At 44.4% G+C, this 21,352-nt stretch overlaps 1 protein-coding gene across 1 annotated transcript in view; it reads right to left on the bottom strand.

Annotated features, from left to right (window-relative positions):
- Positions 1-363: 363 nt before the first annotated feature.
- MCM3 (minichromosome maintenance complex component 3) overlaps positions 364-21,352 on the bottom strand; it is a 398,684-nt gene continuing 377,695 nt past the window's right edge. The window contains exon 17 of the mRNA XM_044061704.1: positions 364-1,062. Coding sequence (XP_043917639.1) covers positions 864-1,062 — 199 coding nt within the window. The 3' untranslated portion in view covers positions 364-863. The remainder of the gene's footprint in view (positions 1,063-21,352) is intronic.

Consider the following 21,352-nt stretch of genomic DNA (forward strand, 5'->3'; position numbering starts at 1 on the left):
ACAGAGAAGGATTCAGTCACCATATCTCCCCTTGCATACAAATGGAGACCATGGACATGGTGAATGTCAATGTTCATTGCAAATCACAAGATGGATTGTGGAAGTAAGGGCCTGCTACCATTGCATGTGCCCCAAAGGGAAATTAAAGGGTCAGCATTGGGCTCACAGATCTGAATTTGACAGCAATTACCCCTGCCTTACTCTTTCAAAAAAAGAAAATATGGGTGTTAAAATGACTTGCACAAATAACAAATGGGTCAAATTGCATTTATGGAGGCTTACTTTGGGGAGGCCTGCCACTGTCAGCAGACTGGGAATAATAAAATAATCATGTACGTTAACTACAAAAACAGGACTACAAACCAAGGTGTAATGGTACTTTATATTTAATTTTAGATATTTACATTTATAAAACAGTGACATCAATGTTATGAAAATTCAGATCTACCATCAATTAAATCTATTCAAGACTTCACAACATTCTGTAATATTTCCCATGTTTCCTTCAAATTAATATAAAACAAGTCAGTTTATCTGTACAGTAGAAGCTTAAATATAAAAGTGAACACCTGACATTATTTGAAGAAACAGTATCCAAATGTCTTGGTTACCTACAAAGCGGGAGTTTACACAAAGTCCACAGAATGCACAGCATTAAAAACATCTAGAATCCCTTGATTCTATCCTGGCTACAGTGCCATCACCTGTTCAGGCTTTAGGCACAACCAAAAATTGTCAAGAGGCAGATTCTCAAACACAATAAGCCTGCAGAAAGCCTTTCAAAAGTCTAAAGCTTTTTAGGATAACTGGATTTGTAAGTGGAGAAAAATCTGGTCCGGGCTTGAATCAGAATGGAGTGAGTCTTAGATCAAAAACACAATGTCATCAGAAACCATGACCTGGTTGTCATCCTGCATTTGATCAAGTGCTGCTTTTACTTCAGAAGATGAGAATGGGCTGGCGTTATCTTTGTTGATAGACTCCATCAAGCCTTTCAGTCCAATAGACTGGGCATGTGCAACCTTGAATGCTTCAAGCAATGCAGACTTAAATTTCTTCATCCTGTGGACAGAAGATAAAGGAGTATTTTGAAACAGATTATGCATTTGCTAGACTGAAGAACAGACAAAAGACAAAACACTTGCTCAGTGTTATGCACTTACAAGAACAGCAATTTATTATGAATAAACTTTAAAGCAAATTCTTACAAGTATAAACTTGTACTGCATTCCTCTGATGCCTCAAAAAACTGTTTTAAATGAAGTACAGTTCAGCTGTTTTGGCTTCTAATACAAAAAAAGAAGTTATGTCCTTACCATAACGTTCCATGTGGAGTGTTCATCTCGCCTTTGTTCTTGCACATGGGTTCGGAGCCGATCCTCGGCTCCGAGTTGGCCGCTTAGCAAAGCTCTGCATCGAGAAGAAGCTCGAGACCAACCTATCTCCCACAATTCCCTCTGCCCTTACCTCAGATCTAGTTTGCAAAACATCACCAGATCCAGCAACCATACTGTAAACATACATACAAGGGGCGTAACTGAAATCAGCAGCACAACAGAGAGACACCAGTAGCGGAAGAACCAGACCAGACCTCTAAATCGGACGTTCTTCCTGACCTTAGGGTGGGAGGGTGGGAATTTAAGAACAAAGGCGAGATGAACACTCCACATGGAACGTTACGGTAAGGACATAACTTCTTTATGTGAGAGTGTTCAATCTCGCCATTTGTTCTTACACATGGGTAGCGTCCCTAGCTCCATGACCCTGAGAAACTCACGGAAGAACGTTCCTGAGCACAGTGGAACCAAAGGTTGCCCTGTCCCTGGAAATCCTATCCACTTTGTAATGAGTGATGAACGTATGTGGTTTAGACCAAGTAGCGGCCGCACAAATAGTATCCAAGGGTAGGCGGGCTGCATGAGCCAAAGATGTGGAAACTGATCTAGTAGAATGTCCTTTTGGTTTGGTGGGCAAACTGATCAGTAGCAGTATAAACAAAGGTAATACAATCAGATAGCCATTTGGATAGAGTAAGCTTCGTCACTGCCATGCCCTTTTTGTTGTCCGCAAAGGCTATAAAGAGCTGGTCTGCTTTTCTATGATCTTTTGTTCTGTCTAGATAGAATCTGAGTTGTCTATGAACATCCAACTTGTGCAACATATATTCCAGCTTACTGGAATGGTTTTTGAAAAACGTGGGGAGTTCAATGGACTGATTAATGTTGACTGAACAAACTTTGGGGAGGAAAGAGGGGTTGGTGCGTAAGGATACCCTATCTGGGTGAAAAATTAAATATGGGTGTTTAATGGAAAGAGCTTGAAGTTCCGACACTCGTCTGGCTGAAGTGATAGCTACTAGAAAGAGTTTTCCAGGACAAGAACTTTAAGGAACAGGAAGAGGCTGGTTCAAAGGGTGGTAGCATTAGCTGAGACAAAAGAAGGTTTAGATTCCACGGAGCTGTAGGAAACCTGACTGGTGGTCTAAGGTGAAAGGATCCTTTTAAAAAGGCTTTACAACGCCTATGAGCCATAATGGGTGCTCCATTCTCCCCCACATGAAAATTAGAAATAGCAGCCAACTGAACCCTCAAGGTGGCAGTAGAAGCTCCTTGGTGAAATAGCATGGATAGGAACTCTAAAACTTTGTTTAGTGGGGCTATTAAGGGATCTAAATGTTGTGCAGTTGTCCAGTACACAAAACGTTTCCACTTACTAGTGTAAATTTTTGTAGTGGAAGCCTTGTGAGAGGCTACTAGAATGTTCTGAACCGCCAGAGCAAGAAGATCAGACCCGGCTAAGAAGGGAAGCGGAGCAGCCAAGCTGCTAATCTGAGGGACAGGAGCAACGGGTGGGGAGCTCCTGACGAATGAGTCAGTACATCTGGCACCGGGTCCAGGATCCAGGGCTCCCGCATTTGGTGTGCTTGAAGAAAGGGAAACCAAATTTGACGAGGCCAGAATGGGGCAATGAGAATTACAGTTCTTTCCAGATCCTTGGCTTTCTGGAGAAATCTCGGTATCAGAGGTATAGGTGGAAAGGCGTATAGGAGACCCGGGGGCCAAACGTGAATCAGAGCGTCCCTGGGGACAGCCCCTGGAGGGGGTAATAGGGCAAAGTAGCTTCTGCATTTGGCATTCATTGGAGACGCAAACAGATCGCAGCAAGGCTGGCCCCACTTGCGGAATATCATGTCCGCTATTGTCTGGTTGAGGGACCACTCGTGAGGTAACAGGATAGCTCTGCTCAACCTGTCCGCTATGACGTTGGATAACCCCGGGATGTGCGTTGCTATCAGAAAGCGACCCGTGGACTCTGCCCATTGCCAAATTCTCATGGCCTCTCTGCATAACTGGTAAGATTTGGTTCCCCCTTGTTTATGTACCAAACTACTGACATGTTGTCCGTTTGAACTGCAATGGTCCCTAGAGGTAGAAGGGAGGAAAAGTGTTGCAACGCCAGAAACACTGCCCTCATCTCCAGGACATTGATGTGCAGGTTGTACTCTAGATTGGTCCATTCACCTTGGACTGTCTGTCCCTGAAAGATGCCCCCCCACCCTATCAGGGAAGCGTCCGTGGTCATCGTAGCTGTTGGTGGGGGTAACACAAACAGTCAGCCGCCGATGAGATTGCAATTCTGTAACCACCAAGACAGGTGTGTTTTGCAGGTGTTTGTAATGTGAATTTCGTGTGTCAGCGGTAACTGTTGCAACGACCATTGTGCGAACAGCAGCCATTGAAGAACTCTCATGTGTAGTCTCCAAGGGAACTGCAATGAGGGAAGCTGACATGAGTCTCAAAACTTTCAGAACCAGTTTTGCTGGGGATTTTTTGAGTGACAGAAGTTGAGATATGTGTTTTTGTAGGGAAGCTATTCTTTCTGGGGGAAGTCTTAGAAGCAAGGAACGGGTATCCAAATCTGCCCCTATGAATGAGATATGCTGTGATGGCTGTAAGGCAGATTTTTCGAAATTTATCGAAATTCCTAACTGAACACAAAGGTCGAGTGTGTAGTCCCTGGCCTGTATCAGTCGACGCTCGGTGGTGGCAGTAAGGAGCCAGTCGTCCAGATACGGAAACACCTGGAATCCTAGGCGTCTCAAGTGAGATGCTACCACTGCCATGCATTTGGTGAAAACCCTGGGGGCTGTGGTTAGACCAAAGGGCAGGGCCCGAAACTGAAAGTGGCTGGCTCCCAGCCGGAAGCGCAGGTGATCTCTGGACGCTCTGGCCATTTTGATGTGGTAGTATGCGTCCTTGAGATCTATTGAGCACATCCAGTCGTCCTTCTGTAAGAATGGAAGGATCGATTGAAGCGTGACCATCCGGAACTTTTCTTTTTTCACAAAGGTATTGAGCTTGCTTAGGTCCAAAATTGGCCTCCAGTCCCCTGTCTTTTTTGGAACTAAAAAGAACCTTGAGTAAGTTCCGAATCCTCTTTGGTCCGCCGGGACTGGTTGGATGACTTTTTTCTAGCAGCCTTGAAATTTCTATAGCTGCAGGTTCTCGCAGATGGGGCGGTACATCTGGGAATCTTTTCTGTGGTAACGGGGGAAATAGAAATGGAATTTTGTAACCTCTGGTAATAATGCTTTTTACCCATCTGTCTGAGGTAAGACTTTGCCAGGCCTGAGGGTATAAAGCTAAGCGACCCCTGACTGCCTCCAGAGCAGGACAGTCCGGCCTCCGTTCAGGAGTGCTGGAAAGGCTTCCCAGGGACAGTATCCCTGTCGCCTTGGTTCTGTGGACCCCCTCTGCCACCAGGGCGATGTCTTCCACTTCTGCCCCCCCCGCCTCTGGAGGGGGCATCACCCTGTGTGCTTGGGAAAGAACCCTGGGGTTTACGAAACCACATTTTCCCACCTCGTTGCCCTTTGGGGTACGGTCTGGATGGGGTGGAAAAACGGACTCGGACAGCAGACAGAGTCTTTCCCTCTTGCTCACACCGGGCAAGGGTCTCCTTTACTTTGGGGCCAAAAAGAGTGGCACCATCAAAAGGGGCGTTAGTAAAGGAAGACCTGAAGGCTTCCGCAAAGGAGCATAGGCGCATCCAGGATTGCCTACGGAGAGCAATCGCTGAAGCTGCAGCCCTACTCGACCCTTCGGCTGCATACGAGATGAGCCTCATGGACGAGTTTACAATAGATGTAAGGGTGTTGAGCTGTGCTGTAACCTTATCCGCGACGGCAGCATCTGTAGTACCCTGGAGGGTATCTCCCAACTCTTTGACTAGATCCCTCTGTAAATGTGTAAAATGTGTCAAATAGTTCAGCGATCGCATGGAAAAAGTCACTGAACTGAAAATGCGCTTCCCATATCTGTCCATGGTCCTAGAATCTCTGTTAGGCGGATGGACAGACGAGGAAGATTCAGACATCTCCTTCTTAGTGGCAGCTGCCACCACCATAGCGTCCACTGGAACTCCCTTTGTGAGGTATGCCTTGTCCTGAGGGGCCGTAATATACTTATTAGGCTTTCTGGGAACTGGCTCCACTGTGTCAGGTGTCTCCCACGCCCTTCGAGCAATCAATTCCATTAGCTCGAAGGGTGGAATGACCCAGGAGGAAGAAGGGCGAGCACCAAATGCCTTCAGCAAAACTGACTCATCCTCAGAAGGGGGTAGGGTTTGCCAATCACCTCTCTGTTTTAGAATCTCCAGGATGTCAGAGAAGGAGACATCCTCTGAAGGTGATTTCGGGGACCCTTCTGACTCATCTAAGTCAGTGTCCGATGTTAAGGACTCTTGTGGAGAATCCAAGTGCCTCCTCTTACACAATCTTTTCCTCGGGACTTCCTCGGGGGGGCATCCGATTAAGCGTCCAAGGAGGAGGGGGCTCCCTCTGGGAGCGGCTGAGACACTGGTGCTCAACGCTTTTGAGTAGTCGTAGGTGCAGAAGAGGACAACGGGCCTTTATGGGAGGGAGACGCTGCTTCTGCTGAGGTAGTTGTCTGGGAAGACAATACCTTCCTCATAAGATTGAAGGCCCCCGGACCCCGAGCCGAAGAATCTCCCGGTTCCTAAGAATGTGGAGGAATCTCAGACGCAGAAGCCAAGGGCACCGACCGCGAGGACGGAGCAGAGGTGATCCGTGCCGAGGCACCAAGAGGGAGAGTCGGCGCCGAAACATCGGTTCGACTCTCGGTCCTGGAACCAAGGATAGATCGTCGAGTCCGGGAGTGGTTCCAACGGAGTCGAGGTTAACGGTGCCGACCGAGAAAGAGACTGTTCCGGCACCAAGGGCTCTACAATCAACAGATCAGCGTCTCCCGGCTCCAAGGACTGAACAGGCCTTGGAGGAGGACCAGATGGAGACAAGGGAAGGCCTTCGAGTCTCGACACCAACTGAGAGGAAACTGCAATGAGTTTGGACAGGGCCGTGTTCTCCATCAGCTTCTGCACCACACGATCTACGTCAGTGTCGGAGAGGGGCCTGGAAGACCGCGTCGAAGGAATCGAAGACGGTGCCGACCTCAAAAGAGCAGGAGGTGGCAGTTCCGTCACCGGTTCCAAGACTCGAGGCTCGGTAACAGACACTAGTGCGATACTCGGCCCAGAAGCCTGTGGAACCGGTGAACAAACTTTAAGAAGAACTTGGAGCCGATGACGTAGGCTCCAAAGTCTTCGACTCCTTCGAAGATTTAGAAGTCTGGCCTGACTTATCTAAAGTCTCCTGAAAAGCAGGCTTCAGAAGACCCCTGTCCATAAGCTTCCTGTTCCTATCTGTCATGACCCTTCCATTAAAGGAGTGACATATGGAGCAGTCCTGAAGATGGAGAGGGCCAAGACAGTAGACACAGGAGCTATGGTTGTCTGTGACAGAAATCTTCTGTCCGCACTGACATCTTTTAAAACCTGACTTCACCTTCTCAGACATGTCAAAGTCAAAAATGTCACAATAACCAGAGAAATCACAATTACTACACTTAATCTTAGCCAGAGGCCGAGAATTAAAAGTTATGAAGTAACAACTTTAGTAGTCAATCCGAAATTTAGTGAGTGGAGTAGGCCCTAGGGATCCTAACTAAATTTTTAGTGTTTTAAAAACAGTTTTATTTAGTCAATCGGAAGATCTTGAACATCTACATTTATGGTAGGTACAAACTGTACTATGTTCTTTCATCTCACATTGCTGCAGTAAACCAGCCCTAGATTTAGAGTAGAAGAAGAAGGTGGTAATGTTAGAATGAATGTACTACTGAACTCCAGTAGCTGCTTGGAATCTCCTTGCCATGATGGGAATAACAAAAAGCATGCAAAAACCAATCCACTAGAAATAGAACAACTGCTGAGACTGCCTGAACTCGTTAGTCCTGTTTATGGAAAATCAAGAAAGGCTCAACCGCCATAAGGGCCTGCAATTCAGAAACCCTTCTTGCAGAGGTAATGGCCAACAAAAAAGCAGTCTGACAAATAATATTTCAACTCAGCCGCTGCAGGCTCAAAAAGGTTTAGGCTGAAATTGCTGCAGCATGAATCTTAATGGAAGAGAGGACCTGTTAATTGCTGGAATACATGAGGATGCAAAGAAACCTTGCCTGAAGATTTAGTTGTAAACTGAGAGCAGTGTCCCACAGAATCATTGCTTGTGCATAGAGGTAAATCTCCTTCAGGTTGATTTCTAGATGCTGCAGTCTCGCAGGCCACTTGTCCTGTATCCTTTCCACAGTGTCCAGATCCTGGCAGTGCTGTGTCCATAGATTCTTGAGATACCATTGTCTTCCTCATATGCAGTTTGGCATTGGGAAGCACCAGAAGAAAGATGCCATGAACCCTAAGGCTTGAAGGACTGGTCCTTCTTCAGTCAGCCTGATGTGATAGATGTTTGAAGAAAGTAAAAAGGAAATTCTTTTTTTGTGTGGGTCAAAGAAAATTGTCTGTGTGGTGGCAGCAGTCTCACACCAGAAAGCACATGTCTTGAGAGGAGGAGAGACTTTGGACTTTGTTAGTTCACAGATACTCCTAGGCATCTTAGCACTGCTATTTTAAATTTATTACTCACAAGCTTTAAATTTGAAGAGCCTCAGTCCTTCCCTTGGAGCCAGATCTGGGCAATCGCTCAAATCTGGGTAGATCTGTATTCCTCTCATCACTGAAGAAGAAACTACTGGGCCGCAGTAGTGCAGGAGCTGTCTGGAAAGAGCAATGAGAATTTCCAGGAATGACTAGATACTTTCTGCAACTAGAGACTTCCTTAGCAATGCAACTTAGCAAACCTGAGCGATAGGAGTTACCATCCAGAAGATAAACCCATCCAGAGGTAAAGTTGTGATAGCAGGGTCTTGAGTTGTAAGCCATCAAGCTTTTGAAAAGAGAAGAAAGGAAGACAAATCCTACCCCTAGACTGGGAATCATAAGAAGGATATGTCCACCCTTTGCTTGGCCAATTTCTACTAAACTTGGAGGCTGAACCTGTAAAAATCTTTAACAGTGTGTGCATAGAGCTTTGTCTTCCATTTTCTTTAAAACTGCTTCCAACAGGAACACCAAACAACAAGAAACACAACATCAGATTGCAAAAAAATCCTTCCCTTTAACAACTAATTAAATTTGATCCCTTAGCCAGGCGCAGGGTAGGACAGGGACAGAACCGCAGAACCAACCTCAAAGAGGCTCTAAGAGCCTGTAACAAATCAAAACCACATTGTAAAGAATGCTTACCCACTGTTTGTAAACATTAACTAACTCCTGTACATTCAATACCTTCTGCCAGAGCATCTATCTCTCTCTTTAATTTTGAAGAAGAATAGAGATATATTTGAGCATCTGGATCAGCACAATTTCAATTCAAAGCCATGGCTAAAGAAGAAGAAGTATAAACCTTCTTTCCCTTCTGTCCCATCTGCTTGTTTCGTCCTGGACCGGGTTACAAGCATTTTTAAAACAACAGCCTTAAACCCTTTAGGTCCCTGAGTAACATCAGCTGGATCAGCCCTAGGGCTTTTAAAAGATCAGGCAGAGCTTAGGCACCCCTATCCGGCCTGTCAGGAGGGGAGAGGGAGGAGAAGCCTCTATAGAAGCTTCTGTAAAACATCTTCCACCAGAACAGGAGCAGGAGGTATAGCTAAATGAAAAAAGGCCTATGCTGGGTAAAACCTGGAAAAATTCCTAAGTCTTTTTTCCCAATCCTGACCTTCCCATTTAAAATGCATTTAAAAATCCTGAGATGAGAAGAAAAAGAGAAGGAGGAGAGAGAAAGGAGTAGGAGGAAAAGGAGTAGTGTCATCCACATCAGAATCAGAATCTCCAGCAAACAATCAGAAGTATCAAGCATCAGCTCAAAAATCCTGGAAAAATCCAGGATCTGTTCAAAAATTCCAGCATTCAGGATCCACCCCAAAGAGTTTTGTCAGGAGGGATCCTAAGCATATAATCTCTGCACACTAAGCTCAGTACCTGAAGGGCACCTGCTGAAGCTACTAAAGGCTGCTAAAAGTAAACCTGCTGGCCTGCCCCTGGAAGAAGCCTGGGGAAGGCTGGAAGAAGGGGGAGGACAGTTAGGAGAGAGGCCCCTACAGCCCTCCCCTACCTCCTGAGAGAGCATTCCTGTAATAATCTCCTGGTCCTCTGGACTCCTCCTGAACTTCTGTTCTGTAATAATAAAGTCTCTCCTTGGGACTCTCCGGAAACTTCGGTTTTTCTAACCTAACTACCCTAGGTAGGCCTGGTTTGCGTGCTTCGGTGATGGGCGGCCAGGCGGAGGCATGCATTTTATGCTTTGCATGGCTGAAGAGACAACAAGACCATCTTCCTCTTGGCTGAATCTGTCGTCTGTTCCTGGCAGTTTAAGCAAAACAACAACACCTACGCGGCTCTAAACAAGGGTACCACCAACAAGAACAAGTCCAAATTGGTATCCCAGGTATCAAAGTTATTTAAATTACTTTCAAGTTGGACAAACAATACTAGAAAAACCACAAAAAAAAAAAAACAAACATTTCCCACAAATGATTAATACTGAGGCACAAAATATGAAAAAAATGTCCTCAATCCGGTCCAACCAACCGCATGGCGCGAAACCACGCGACCGCAGCGGCAAAAAGACTGGGGATATGGCGTGGTATATTGCATTTATATGCGTGCCTGGCCTGGCGACGCCCTGGCGCTGGATATATACTACTGACGCCCTGGCGCCCCCGATGACATGGGACACGCGGACGCCAGTGGCGCTGCAGCAATGTGTGAGACGAATGCAGCATGAAGAACATCCGTAGACCCACACACACACACACACACACACACACACACACACACACACACACACACACACACACACACACTAAAGTCTCACAATCTAACAACTTTAGATGAAAATTCTAATAGAAAAAAAGACTATCTTATCTGAAGTTGGCTCAGAGCTCTTCAAACGATGTGATCAGTTGCAGCGGCAAACTAGATCTGAGGTAAGGACAGAGGGAATTGTGGGAGACAGGTTGGTCTCTAGCTTCTTCTCGATGCAGAGCTTTGCTAAGCGGCCGACTCGGAGCCGAGGATCAGCTCCGAACCCATGTGTAAGAACAAACGGCGAGATTGAACACTCTCACATCAGTCCTTAGTTATAACCAAACAATTTGCAGTACAGCCTACACATACATGTTAAAGTTTATCCTTCCACTTTAACAGTACATATCAAGTTACCAAAAATAAAATAGTTATAACCACACAGCTCTTCCATTTGTACATTTTCGCTGGTGAATGCAAATAAGTTACACATATGGCATACACTATATGCATACATCTGAGGTGATTTGTGCTGCATAGTACTTTTCTGTACTAGAAAAGCATCAGAAGTCTGCCTGTTCTCAGTGAATGTAAGAAGCTGTGCACAGTGAAATGAAGTATGATAGTAATAGAAGCAACAATGTACACGAGGATTGGCAAACTGAAATGGCTTCATGTCGCTACTAGTCATAAGTAGCACTTTTTCTACAAAATGCAGACTGTTCTCAGGAGAGACCTTCCACAGTAACACAGCAAATGGTACTGAAAATGCCCTAAAGAGCAAACCCCCACCCACTTATTTTCCGAAAGAATCAATTCAATACAGAATGCAAGATAATGCCAGGAAAACACAAGTAGAAAAAGTCTGGACTCAAATGGAGGGCCGAAGAGAAAATTCATGTGAAACTAAAAGTAAAGATACATAATGCTTTATTACATGGATCAATGCTGCAGTATAAATTCTTCATATACAGGAATTCGTCACTGTCGATTTGGCCAGATTTCATGAGTTTCAAAAGTAGAAAAGATAGCAGCCAATGCAAACAGAGTGACAGACTGGAACACAGAGCAAGTGAGGCAGGCTGCGTATTCTCTGTCATAACGCTCACCTAAACCCTTCACCATTCATACTCTCCCTATATTCTTTTCTTCCAGTGGATCTTCACCCCGCATTTTCCTTTACCTCATTCTATTAGCTTTTATCCATTCCCCCTTACCCTCCTCTCCGCTACTGTCCCCCACCTCAATCTCATTATAAGCACACACTCCACTATAATGGTGACAGCACTTTGCTTGTCAGTAGTTAATTGTAATACTTTACATACATCAGACATACCCACATTTCATTAACAGTTTATCTACAATGTTTCTTTAGAATTTTCTGCATGACAATGTGCATCTTGAGATAGCCTAAAAACAGTCCTTGAGAATCAATGCTCTACCTCAGGAGTTGGAGGAAAGGGGCCTGCAGTACAATACTGACTCCTGTATTCAACCATCTAATGTTAAGGTGAGTTGATAAAAACAATTCTACTATATTAGAGTGATCACAATTCATCACAATTCATCAATGGAAAGGTGTTAACGCAGTACAAGACCCTAAACAGAGCTCTAGTGTGGATAAACCAGCATTCTCTGCAAGACTTCAAATGGAAAGCACTGATCAGCTTCTGGAATAAATGTCCCAACAAACAAAGCTTTACAAAAGGTGAAAATGAAGCCCAGGTGGCTTACTCAGATACTTTGGGTTTTGACATGTCTGACAAAACTGCTACTGTAGCCACTGTCCTAGTAGAAATGTGTCCCATACTTAAATTTAATGGTAGTCCTCACAGAAAATACAGTCAATTTGTGGACCCTAGTATGTCAAAATTCCTGGTTTAAAGGTACAAGCTGCTCTGTTTGTCCAAAATCCATGGTTCAATAACTTTGTTCTCAATTGGGTATATCCATTAAAAGTAATTCATTTTGGACCTTGTGAAAAACTGGAAGCAGAAATGATTTGATTCAAGGAAAGCAGACCATATCAGGCATAAATGGCTGGTTAGTCTTTAATGATGCCCCACCTCTGATGAATGTGTACATCACTGCTTGTTGCTCAAAACATTCCAAGATACTACTACTAAATATAGCACCTTTCAGGGAAAGGAATTTATGGGAACTTTTACTGTCTGGTTCAAATGGCACATATATATTTTTTTCAGTAACTGTTCCATATGTGCAGTTGACAGGTAGCCAACTGGCCCTCGAGCTTGACTGGCATAATGCCATGTTGATATTTTGTTCTTTCTACATTACACATTTAGAGTATTTCTGAAGGAAATTAAAGGCAAACAACCTCGAAAAAGGCTGTATAATGTTCTTTTCCTTTTTACTATGATTCTTTCCAGGGCGTGGGACTGACTTTCACGGTCTTGTCTTAAAGACCAGGCAAAGGTTACCTCTCAGAGGAGTTTCTGAAGCCTACCTGAACAGTTCACATTCTCCTACCTCATGGTTTTTATCATATTTAAATCCCTGCAGCTTTTCAACCTCTGCCAGGTGCTTTCTTCAAAGACTACAAATCATATCAAGAGTATTCAATTAACAGTTGATCAGTGTAGACATGCCCTTTAGAGAGTTAGATTGGCTACAAACATGCTTTTATGACTTTGTAGAAGTACAGTGCTCAAAGTTTAAAGGGTTTTCCCTAGACGGTCTCCTGACACCACATTTACTGTTAGTAAATGTCAGGTTATTAATGCAGACATGGACTTTTGTAGAACATCTTGGATAATTCTGGCACTGTCTACACACAAACGATACCCAGTCTAAGTCTGTTACAGGGAAGACAGGCAAAAGGCAAGCACTACCAGAAAAGCTGGAACATAAAAGCAAAAACATGGTACATTTCCCAGAGGATCTTGATGCATCAGGTAATTAGCTCTGCTAACCAATACCATGGCAAAGGGGATTAGTGTGACCCGCTCTACAAACTGCAAATTTATGCAACCCCCCCCCCCAATAAAAAGAAAATTAATTATGTGCCTTCCTTTTACCTGTCCAGAAATACCTGCTGGGCAGGAGGAAGAGTATAGAGATTTTAATCAATTCAAAACAAATCCAGAACTTTTTGGAGTCCCTACTGCTTTCCACTGATGCTTCCCATGCTGCTATGAAAGCCACAGAAGCATTAAAGCACTGTAACAAAGAGGGCAGAGGAACCATTTTTTTTTCTTGAGGGGAAGGACAAGTCTAGCTTTTAAACGCTTGCCGCTTGTACTGCATCACATGGTCAAAACAGATTAAGCAAAATCTCCCTCAAAGAGAAGGCATTTTCATCTTTAAAGGCCTAAAAAAATTAGGACTGCAAAGTTGAAAGGAATGTTAATAAAAATCCTACCTGACAAAAAAAAAATTGATCTGTTCAAAAACATCTACATACAGTTCCCAGCAGCAAAGTTAATGGCACTCAGAAGCAGCTATGAATGCTAGACAACTAAAGCCTGTAAACAGACTGTACTGGTCAGTTAAGCAAGAGACAAGAGCTGACAGCATGGTCCTTTTATCAAAAATGTCCAAGTGCATGCAGCAACATTCCTGGTCAAAAGGGTCAGGGTTTTTATCTGTGGCTACAATAATTATACCATGTAACAGAAGGGATTAAGAAAACCATTTTTCTTGATTTTTTTCTCCAATGGATTAATAATGAAAGTCATACATACACAGCTGATCTGCCTTTGAAAGGCACACAGTAAAAATCTAGGTTCTCTTATGCTGCACAACAGATGCTTCAAGCCTGGCTCCAATGGAGTCTACTGACCCAAATAAGCATTAGGTGCTGCCTGCAAGTTATTTTACGGTAACCATTCAGAGGTGTTAAGAGTGGATTCAACATCCCCATCTATTTCTGTGGGAATTTGTCAACAAGAGCATACAGAAAATAAACAGGGGGAGCTCTGTTTAAAGCCAATTTGCAAATGAGATGAGACAGGAAGGAACCTAAGGACAGGTGGGATATTATCTGTATAGCACATGCACCTAAAGACAAGAATCCACCACGGAAACCTCAGTAAGATTCTAGCTAACTACTGCAAAGGTGCAACAGAGCATACATGGTCAGTATTCACTGCACAATGGCCCAATTCTTAAATACTTCCAGATCAACAAATAAAAAATAAATACACAGACTGTACACCAGCTTCTCCAGCAACAGTAATATTTTTGCAGCTGAAGACTGGGAAGGGGGTCTGCCATAACAGGCAGCGTAGGCAGCGTACAGGCTGCTTCTCTTCACAGACTGTAGAGAAGCTGAGACTGAGTAAGAGCTAGGCTTACATTTCATAAGAAGGTGAAAGAGTGAAAGCAGAGAAGCACATCCAACCAATTCAGGAAAAAGATATTCACTGCCCAACTTGCTTGTGTGCAAGAATCAAGGCATTTTTGAGGTTTAGCATAACAAGGCAATCCTGAAGCCTAGAAGCAGGAAAAGGGTCTGAAGAAACACTGGAATATTTTTATAAGGACTTGCTTGGCTTTGACAGATCTGACAGGTCTACAGGAGTCCTTTTATTATACCTTCTGCAAACCCTTGTCTCTTGCCCCATAGATACAGTCTCTATTGCTCCGGTTGGGACTTTTTGAGGGGAAGAAGGCTAGAATAATCACAGCTGTTCCCCGGAAGTGGTGGGTCTGTGGCCACCAGTTCTCCCTCTACCTTCCTGAGCCATTTTCTCTTAAATGTCTTTCTTATCCTCAGGTTGTCTGCACTGCTCCTGCTTATAAGGATTAGGGAAGACAGCTTTGGTATTTGGGAGTGGATGAGGGCAAAATGGTTTACACTGCTTACCTTGACCTGGCCAAGGCATCTGACACACTACCCCACTCAGGCAATGTTAAACTCAGGAGGTTAGATACAAACTTGTATGTCACCCAGTGGACAGCCAAATGGCTCAGACAGGACCCAGGAAGAAATGGGGAGTCCACCTCTACAAAGAGGCCAGTCACAAGTAGAGTCCCCTTCAGAGATCAGTCCTTGGACCACTCGTTTTTGGCATTTACTTCTCTGAAGTAAAGGCCAATATCAGTGATCTCTGGCCGACTAAATCTGCAGATGATTGCAAATTAGGAACAGTCATTGAATCCAACACTGACACAAGTGTTCTCCAGAAGGGGCTGACAAACAGCTGCTGTTAGAGCCATGGACTAAAACTAAATGCCAAGAAATGCATAATAGCATCCCTTGGGAAGTCATCCACCCCTGGTAACTATCAAATTGACAACATCCCCCCCTAGAGTTGACCTAGTAGTCAGGGACTTGGGGACACAGATAGTAATCTAGTTTTTGATCATCACATATCTACAGTAGTGAGGAAATTATTCTATGTTAAGCAACTTATAAGACAAAGGTACGTCATCCAAGTCCAAGGAAGTCATTGTTCCACTGTATTCAGCATTCATCAGACCTATCATGGAGTACAATACCCCTTTGGTATGTACCCCACCAGGCATATCCAACAACTGGAACATCCACAGAGGTTCCTCACTAAAAGAATACAAGGCTTAAGTAAAATGTCCTATGCAAAACGCCTCAAGGCCCATTCTCTGTATTCCATCTCCTACAGGCTTTTGAGGGGAGATCTATGCCTGACACAGGGCATTCTGATGGCCCTCCTGCATATGCAAAACAGCACCAGAAATACCTGTTCTAAAGAAAAACCTTGCCTGTGATATAAATAAGAGCTGCTGGAGAGAGAGGTATGTAATCACAGAAGTTTCCCAGTCTCTGAAACAGGCTCCCCATCTATGCGGAGCAGAGTTCTTTCCTAACTCAATTCAAGTGCAACTTGGACAACTGGATGAACAGGAAATTTATCCCTGGTTTGGCACCTATGTCTGTCTCTAATGGGCACAGGCAACCTGTAAACGGTTCATCTCCCATGCCCTAGCTTTAAACGTTTCATCTCTCAAGCCCCTGCTTACACTAATCAAGGGCATCAGAACTTGTCAGAGATTTGGGATGGATGTCTAGGCTTAAAAAGGCCCTGTGGTCATTAGCCTAGTAAACACCTATGAACCTATGGAATCTGGAATGTGCACTCCACACTTCACCTAATGAAGCTTTCTAAAAACAATAAGAGGGGGTTAGAAGAGCAACCCCTTATCAAACAGGGGATCAAGGAGCTGCACCTTAACATTCTTTTGACAGGGAAGTAATTCTCCTGGTGACCAACCAGATAGCAGCAGATTGGATGGTACATTAAGGCAAGCTTGCACAGCTGCAAACCAGTCTGGACTTGACTGAACTGAGTAAGACTTCATCACTGCAAGCAGGTATAGGATTGTTCGAGTGGGGAGTAAAGGTATGGTCCTGGTATTTAAGAATGCAGGTCTGGCAGTTGCAAAGCCATAAAATATAGGTTTGCAGTTTCATCTTTTTGCCTAGCTTAACAACCAATCTGCTTTCCCTATCATTTGAAATAGTACTGAATTCAGAAGTCACTTTAGCTCCCCTAATAGACTCCAGGGACACAGGTGTTAAGCTCAGGGGGCACATGCATGCCAGATTTCTCTATTGGGAACAAAGCAGTTCTTTGGACATCCTCTCCATGTAAAAATGAGGGGCAGAATAGCACAGTTGACCATTGCGCACCCAAACAATGGATTGCCTCTAGGCAGATGCAGGGTGAGCGAGAAGAAAAGTACAGTTTTGTACCTACCATAAATGTAGATGTTAGAGTGCTAATACAGCTGCAGTAATCACATATGGGCTCTCTGCCGTCAGGCGGGTCCTCGGTCGGCCGAATTCCAAAGTCTAGGTCCGGCGTCGGTTGTTGTCGCTTTCTTTCCTGACGTCAGTGCGACAGGGGTATATAAGACACAGCCGACGCCATATTCTTCAGTCTTTCTTGCCCCAGATGTCAGGTGCCCCCAGAAGGAAGGCAATACATAAATTATATATATAAATATATATTCAAGCAATGCAATGTAATCAAAAAACAGTAGTTGCAAGCAAATACACCATAGGAGGATAACCCAAATTAGGTTGGATGAGGAGGTGTTGGCCACTAGTCCTTTACCAAGAGGGGAAGGAGGGAGGGAAACCTGTACTGCAGCTGTATTAGCACTCGAACATCTACATTTATGGTAGGTACAAAACTGTACTATGTTCATCGTGCATACAGCTGCAGTAATCACATATGGGTAGAATCCCAAAACTACGCACAGGGTGGTAGGCACTAGGTGGAACTGGGGTAAGCCAGAATGCCCTGCAACACAGCAGTGGCAAAATCTGCTCTAGTTTTGGAATATAAAGGCAGGTGGTAGTGTTTTGTGAAGGTATGCACAGAACTCCAAGTGGCTGCTTCCAAAATATCTTTGGTAGGAACTCCTCTGAGGAAGGCTGTAGAGGTAGCTGTGGCCCTGGTGGAGTGGGATCTGATGCCTGTAGGGACAGATTTCCCCATGATAGGAGTAACAAAATCGTATGCAGTGGCCTATCCATTTTGAAATTGTCTGTTTGGTAACAGGTTTCCCTTGAGCTCCTACAGCATAGGACACAAAAAGTTGTTCTGATTTCCTGAAAGGCTTTGTTCTGTCCAAATAATAACGTAGCTGTCTATGGATGTCTAAGGAATGTAGCAGCCTTTCCCCTTTGTTTTGAGGATTGGGGTAAAAGGTAGGTAAGTGTATGGCTTGATTTAAAGCTACCCTGGATACCACTTTAGGCATAAATGGCGGGTTGGTTCGAAGGGAAACCCTGTCCTGATGGAAGATGAGGAAGGGCTGCACAGCCATGAGGGCTTGTAGTTCCGAAACCCTACGAGCAGAGGTAATGGCCAGAAGGAAAGCAGTTTTCCAGGACAAATATTGCAAATCTGTTGAGGCAGCTGGTTCAAAGGGAGGCAATGTTAATTTTTCTAGAATGTAATTAAGATCCCAGGCTGGCACTGGTTGTTTCCTTGGTGGTCTTATATTCTTAGCCCCTCTGAGGAACTGTCTTAAAAGTGGGTGAGAGAATAACGGTGGATCCGTGTTGAATTCTGCAGAAATGGCTGAAGCATTGATTTTTATGGAGGAAAATGAAAGTCCACTGTTCAGCAGCTCAGCTAGATACTGTAATACCAGAGGCAAATTCAGTTTTCTAGGGTCCTGGCCTTTTTTCTCATTCAAAGAGCAAAACAGTTTCCATTTTGTGGAGTAAGTCTTTCTAGTAGATGGCCTTCTGGCCTCCAGAATGACATCCTGCACCTCTTTGGGGAGTAGGGACTGTTGTGGTGTTAAGGAATTTTCCATGCAGCGAGATTGAGTGTTTTCAGCTGACTGTGAAGAGTTTTGTAGCTGTGCTGAGTCAGCAGAAGAGGCATTAGAGGTAGAGGCCAGGGAGGAGTATGTTTTAGGCTCCTCAGGAGTGGGTACCAGTGCTGTCTTGGCCAGTCCGGAGCAATCAGTATCATCTTCGGTCTGTCTGCTCTTGCTTTCAAGAGCACCTTGGGCAGAAGAGGCAGAGGTGGGAAAGCGTACACTGTCCATGCTGTCCAACTGAATGAAAGGTCATCCACCCTCCAGGCCTTTGGATGAAAGGTCCTTGAACAAAACTTTTCCAATTGATGATTCCTGTGGGAGGCGAAGAGATCCATGTCTGGCCTCCTCCACGCTTGGATTATCTTTGTAAACACCTGAGGATGCAACTTCCATTCGTGTGGATCTGTCATATTTCTGCTTAGATTGTCTGCCAGCGTGTTTTCCAAACCTGGTAAGTACTGTGCTTGAAGTTCGATTTGCCATTCCAGAGCCAAGTTCCAAAGTGTCATGGCTAGTCTGCACAGGGGGGTAAGAATGTGTTCCTCCTTGTTTATATACCACATTACTGTGGTGTTGTCTGTTCTTATCAATAATTGTCCTGGATGCAGGAGGTCCTTGAATGCTGTAATTGCATTTATCACTGCTAGCATTTCTTTTTGATTGATGTGAAGGTGCTTTTCCTTTTGGGACCATTTGCCGTGAATGCACCTGCCTGTCATGTGTGCCCCCCAGGCGTAATCTGAGGCGTCTGTTGTGATGACTTGATTTGCTTGAGGCTTGCAGAATGGGAGGCCTGTGTTTGTTTGACATGCTTGGGCCCACCATAGAAATTCCTTTTGCAAACATGGAATTATTGGTATTATTGTTTCCAAATTGTGGCTGTGTTGAGACCATAGGTTTTTTAGGTACCATTGAAGTTCTCATATGCAACTTTGCACATGGGATTAAAAGAATGCAAGATGCCATGAAGCCCAGAGCCTGCAGGATTTTCCTTGCAGTAAGCCTGGTACAATTTGCTAGTATTTTGAAGTACTGAGTTAGTTGCCCCTGTTTTTCTGGCGCAAGATAGACCATCTGGGTGTTTGTGTCCAAGTTGGCACCCAGGAAAGTTATTTTCTGAGATGGTGTTAGCCTGGATTTCTCTTTGTTGATTGTGTATCCCAGAGAATTCAGTAACCATGTTGCATAAGCCAGATGTTCCAGAAGTATGTGCTTGCTGTCCGCTTGGATCAGGCAGTCGTCCAAATAATGGTAAATTTGTATCCCTTGAAGTCTGCAGTAGGCAATTACTGATGCCAGGCATTTCGTGAATACTCTGGGTGCAGTAGATAAGCCAAAGGGCAATGCAGAGAATTGATAGTGGATTGAAGCTGCAAGAAGTCTGAGGTATCTTCTGCACTTTGTCTGATTGGGACATGCAGGTATGCCTCCTTGAGGTCCAATGTTACCAGCCAAAACTCCTTGCCCAGCATGGGAAGAAGCTGCTGTAATGTGAGCATCTTGAATTTTGGTATGAGTAGAAATGTATTTAGGATGGATAAGTCCAAAATGTCGGTTCCTTTCCTTGGTACCAGAAATAGTCTGGAATAAAAACCTTGACCTTGTTCGTGAGTAGGTACCTCTTGAATAGCTTTCATGTCCATGAGTTTTGAAATTTGTCTTTGTGCCTCTGCCCTTTGATTCTGTGGCAGGTTTGGCATGCCTCTCATTTTTGGAAGAGTATGAAAATGAAATCTGTAGCCTCTGTTTATAATGTCCAGGATCCATTTGTCTGTTGTGATATGTCAATTTCTTGTAAATAATGCCAGCTTTCCTCCCAAGGGAGCTGCCAGCTGAGACTTGCTTGGCATGAAAAGGAGGAAGTCATTGGGTTTGTTTTCTGTATTGCTGTGCACTGTCCTCGCCACCTCTTGGTGCTGCAGATTGCCACTGTCTGCCTCTATATGATCCTTGAGATTGTCCTCTGCCCCTTGTGCGCCTGTATCTACCTCTTTGGGGCTTGTCCGTGGCTGAAAAGGACCAGTTTTTAGAAGGCCAATTTCTGCTAAAACGAGGTGGTTGTACCTGTAGAAAAGCCTTGACAGTTTGCATAGATTTAGCTTTTTCTTCCATTTTCCGTAGTATCTCCTCAGCATTAGTACCAAATAGTACATCCTTTTGTAAAGGAGCATCTAGAAGTTTAGCTTTAACATGATCAGGCAAGCTTTGTTCCCTAAGCCAGGCATGTCTACGAATGACTGATCCTGTAACAGCAGCTCTACTTGAGGCCTCTAAGGCATCATAGTCACATTGTCAGGTGTGTTTACCCACTTGTTCTGCACTATGCATCATATCCTGTAATTCCTTCAAATCTGGTTGTTCAGGTTGAGACATTTTATTTCTTAATTGCGATAACAGAAACTGCTGATATTTAAGCATATGGAACTGACAATTTAAGGCCCTCATGGCTAGGGTGGCAGAGGTGTGTACCTTTTTTCCCCACCTTTCTAAGGATCTAGATTCTCTTTCGGAAGGTAATGGATTCTTGGCAGTAGAGGCCTTCATTCCCTTGGGGCCTTGAGAAATGGTTTCAGGATCAGCATTATGGCTTTTGAAAAGAAATTGGTGAGAGTTAGGAACTCTGTAGTACCTATCAGGTTTGACCGGGGCAGGAGGCAGGGAATCCGGATTAATACAAGCCTCCAAGTAAACATCATCAAGTATGTCCAAGACAGGAGGTATAGCCAGATGTCTGTGTTGAGGTAACAAAAGAAATTCCCTAAGCCTTTTCTTGGAATCAGAAAAGTCTTGGCCTTCCCAATGGAAGTGTTCCCTCAAGGTGTGCAAGGTTTCCCCAAAAGAAAAATCCTCT

Source organism: Protopterus annectens, chromosome 2.part0 (genome assembly GCF_019279795.1).
Source record: "Protopterus annectens isolate FY-2018-M chromosome 2.part0, PAN1.0, whole genome shotgun sequence".
NCBI lineage: Eukaryota > Metazoa > Chordata > Ceratodontiformes > Protopteridae > Protopterus > Protopterus annectens.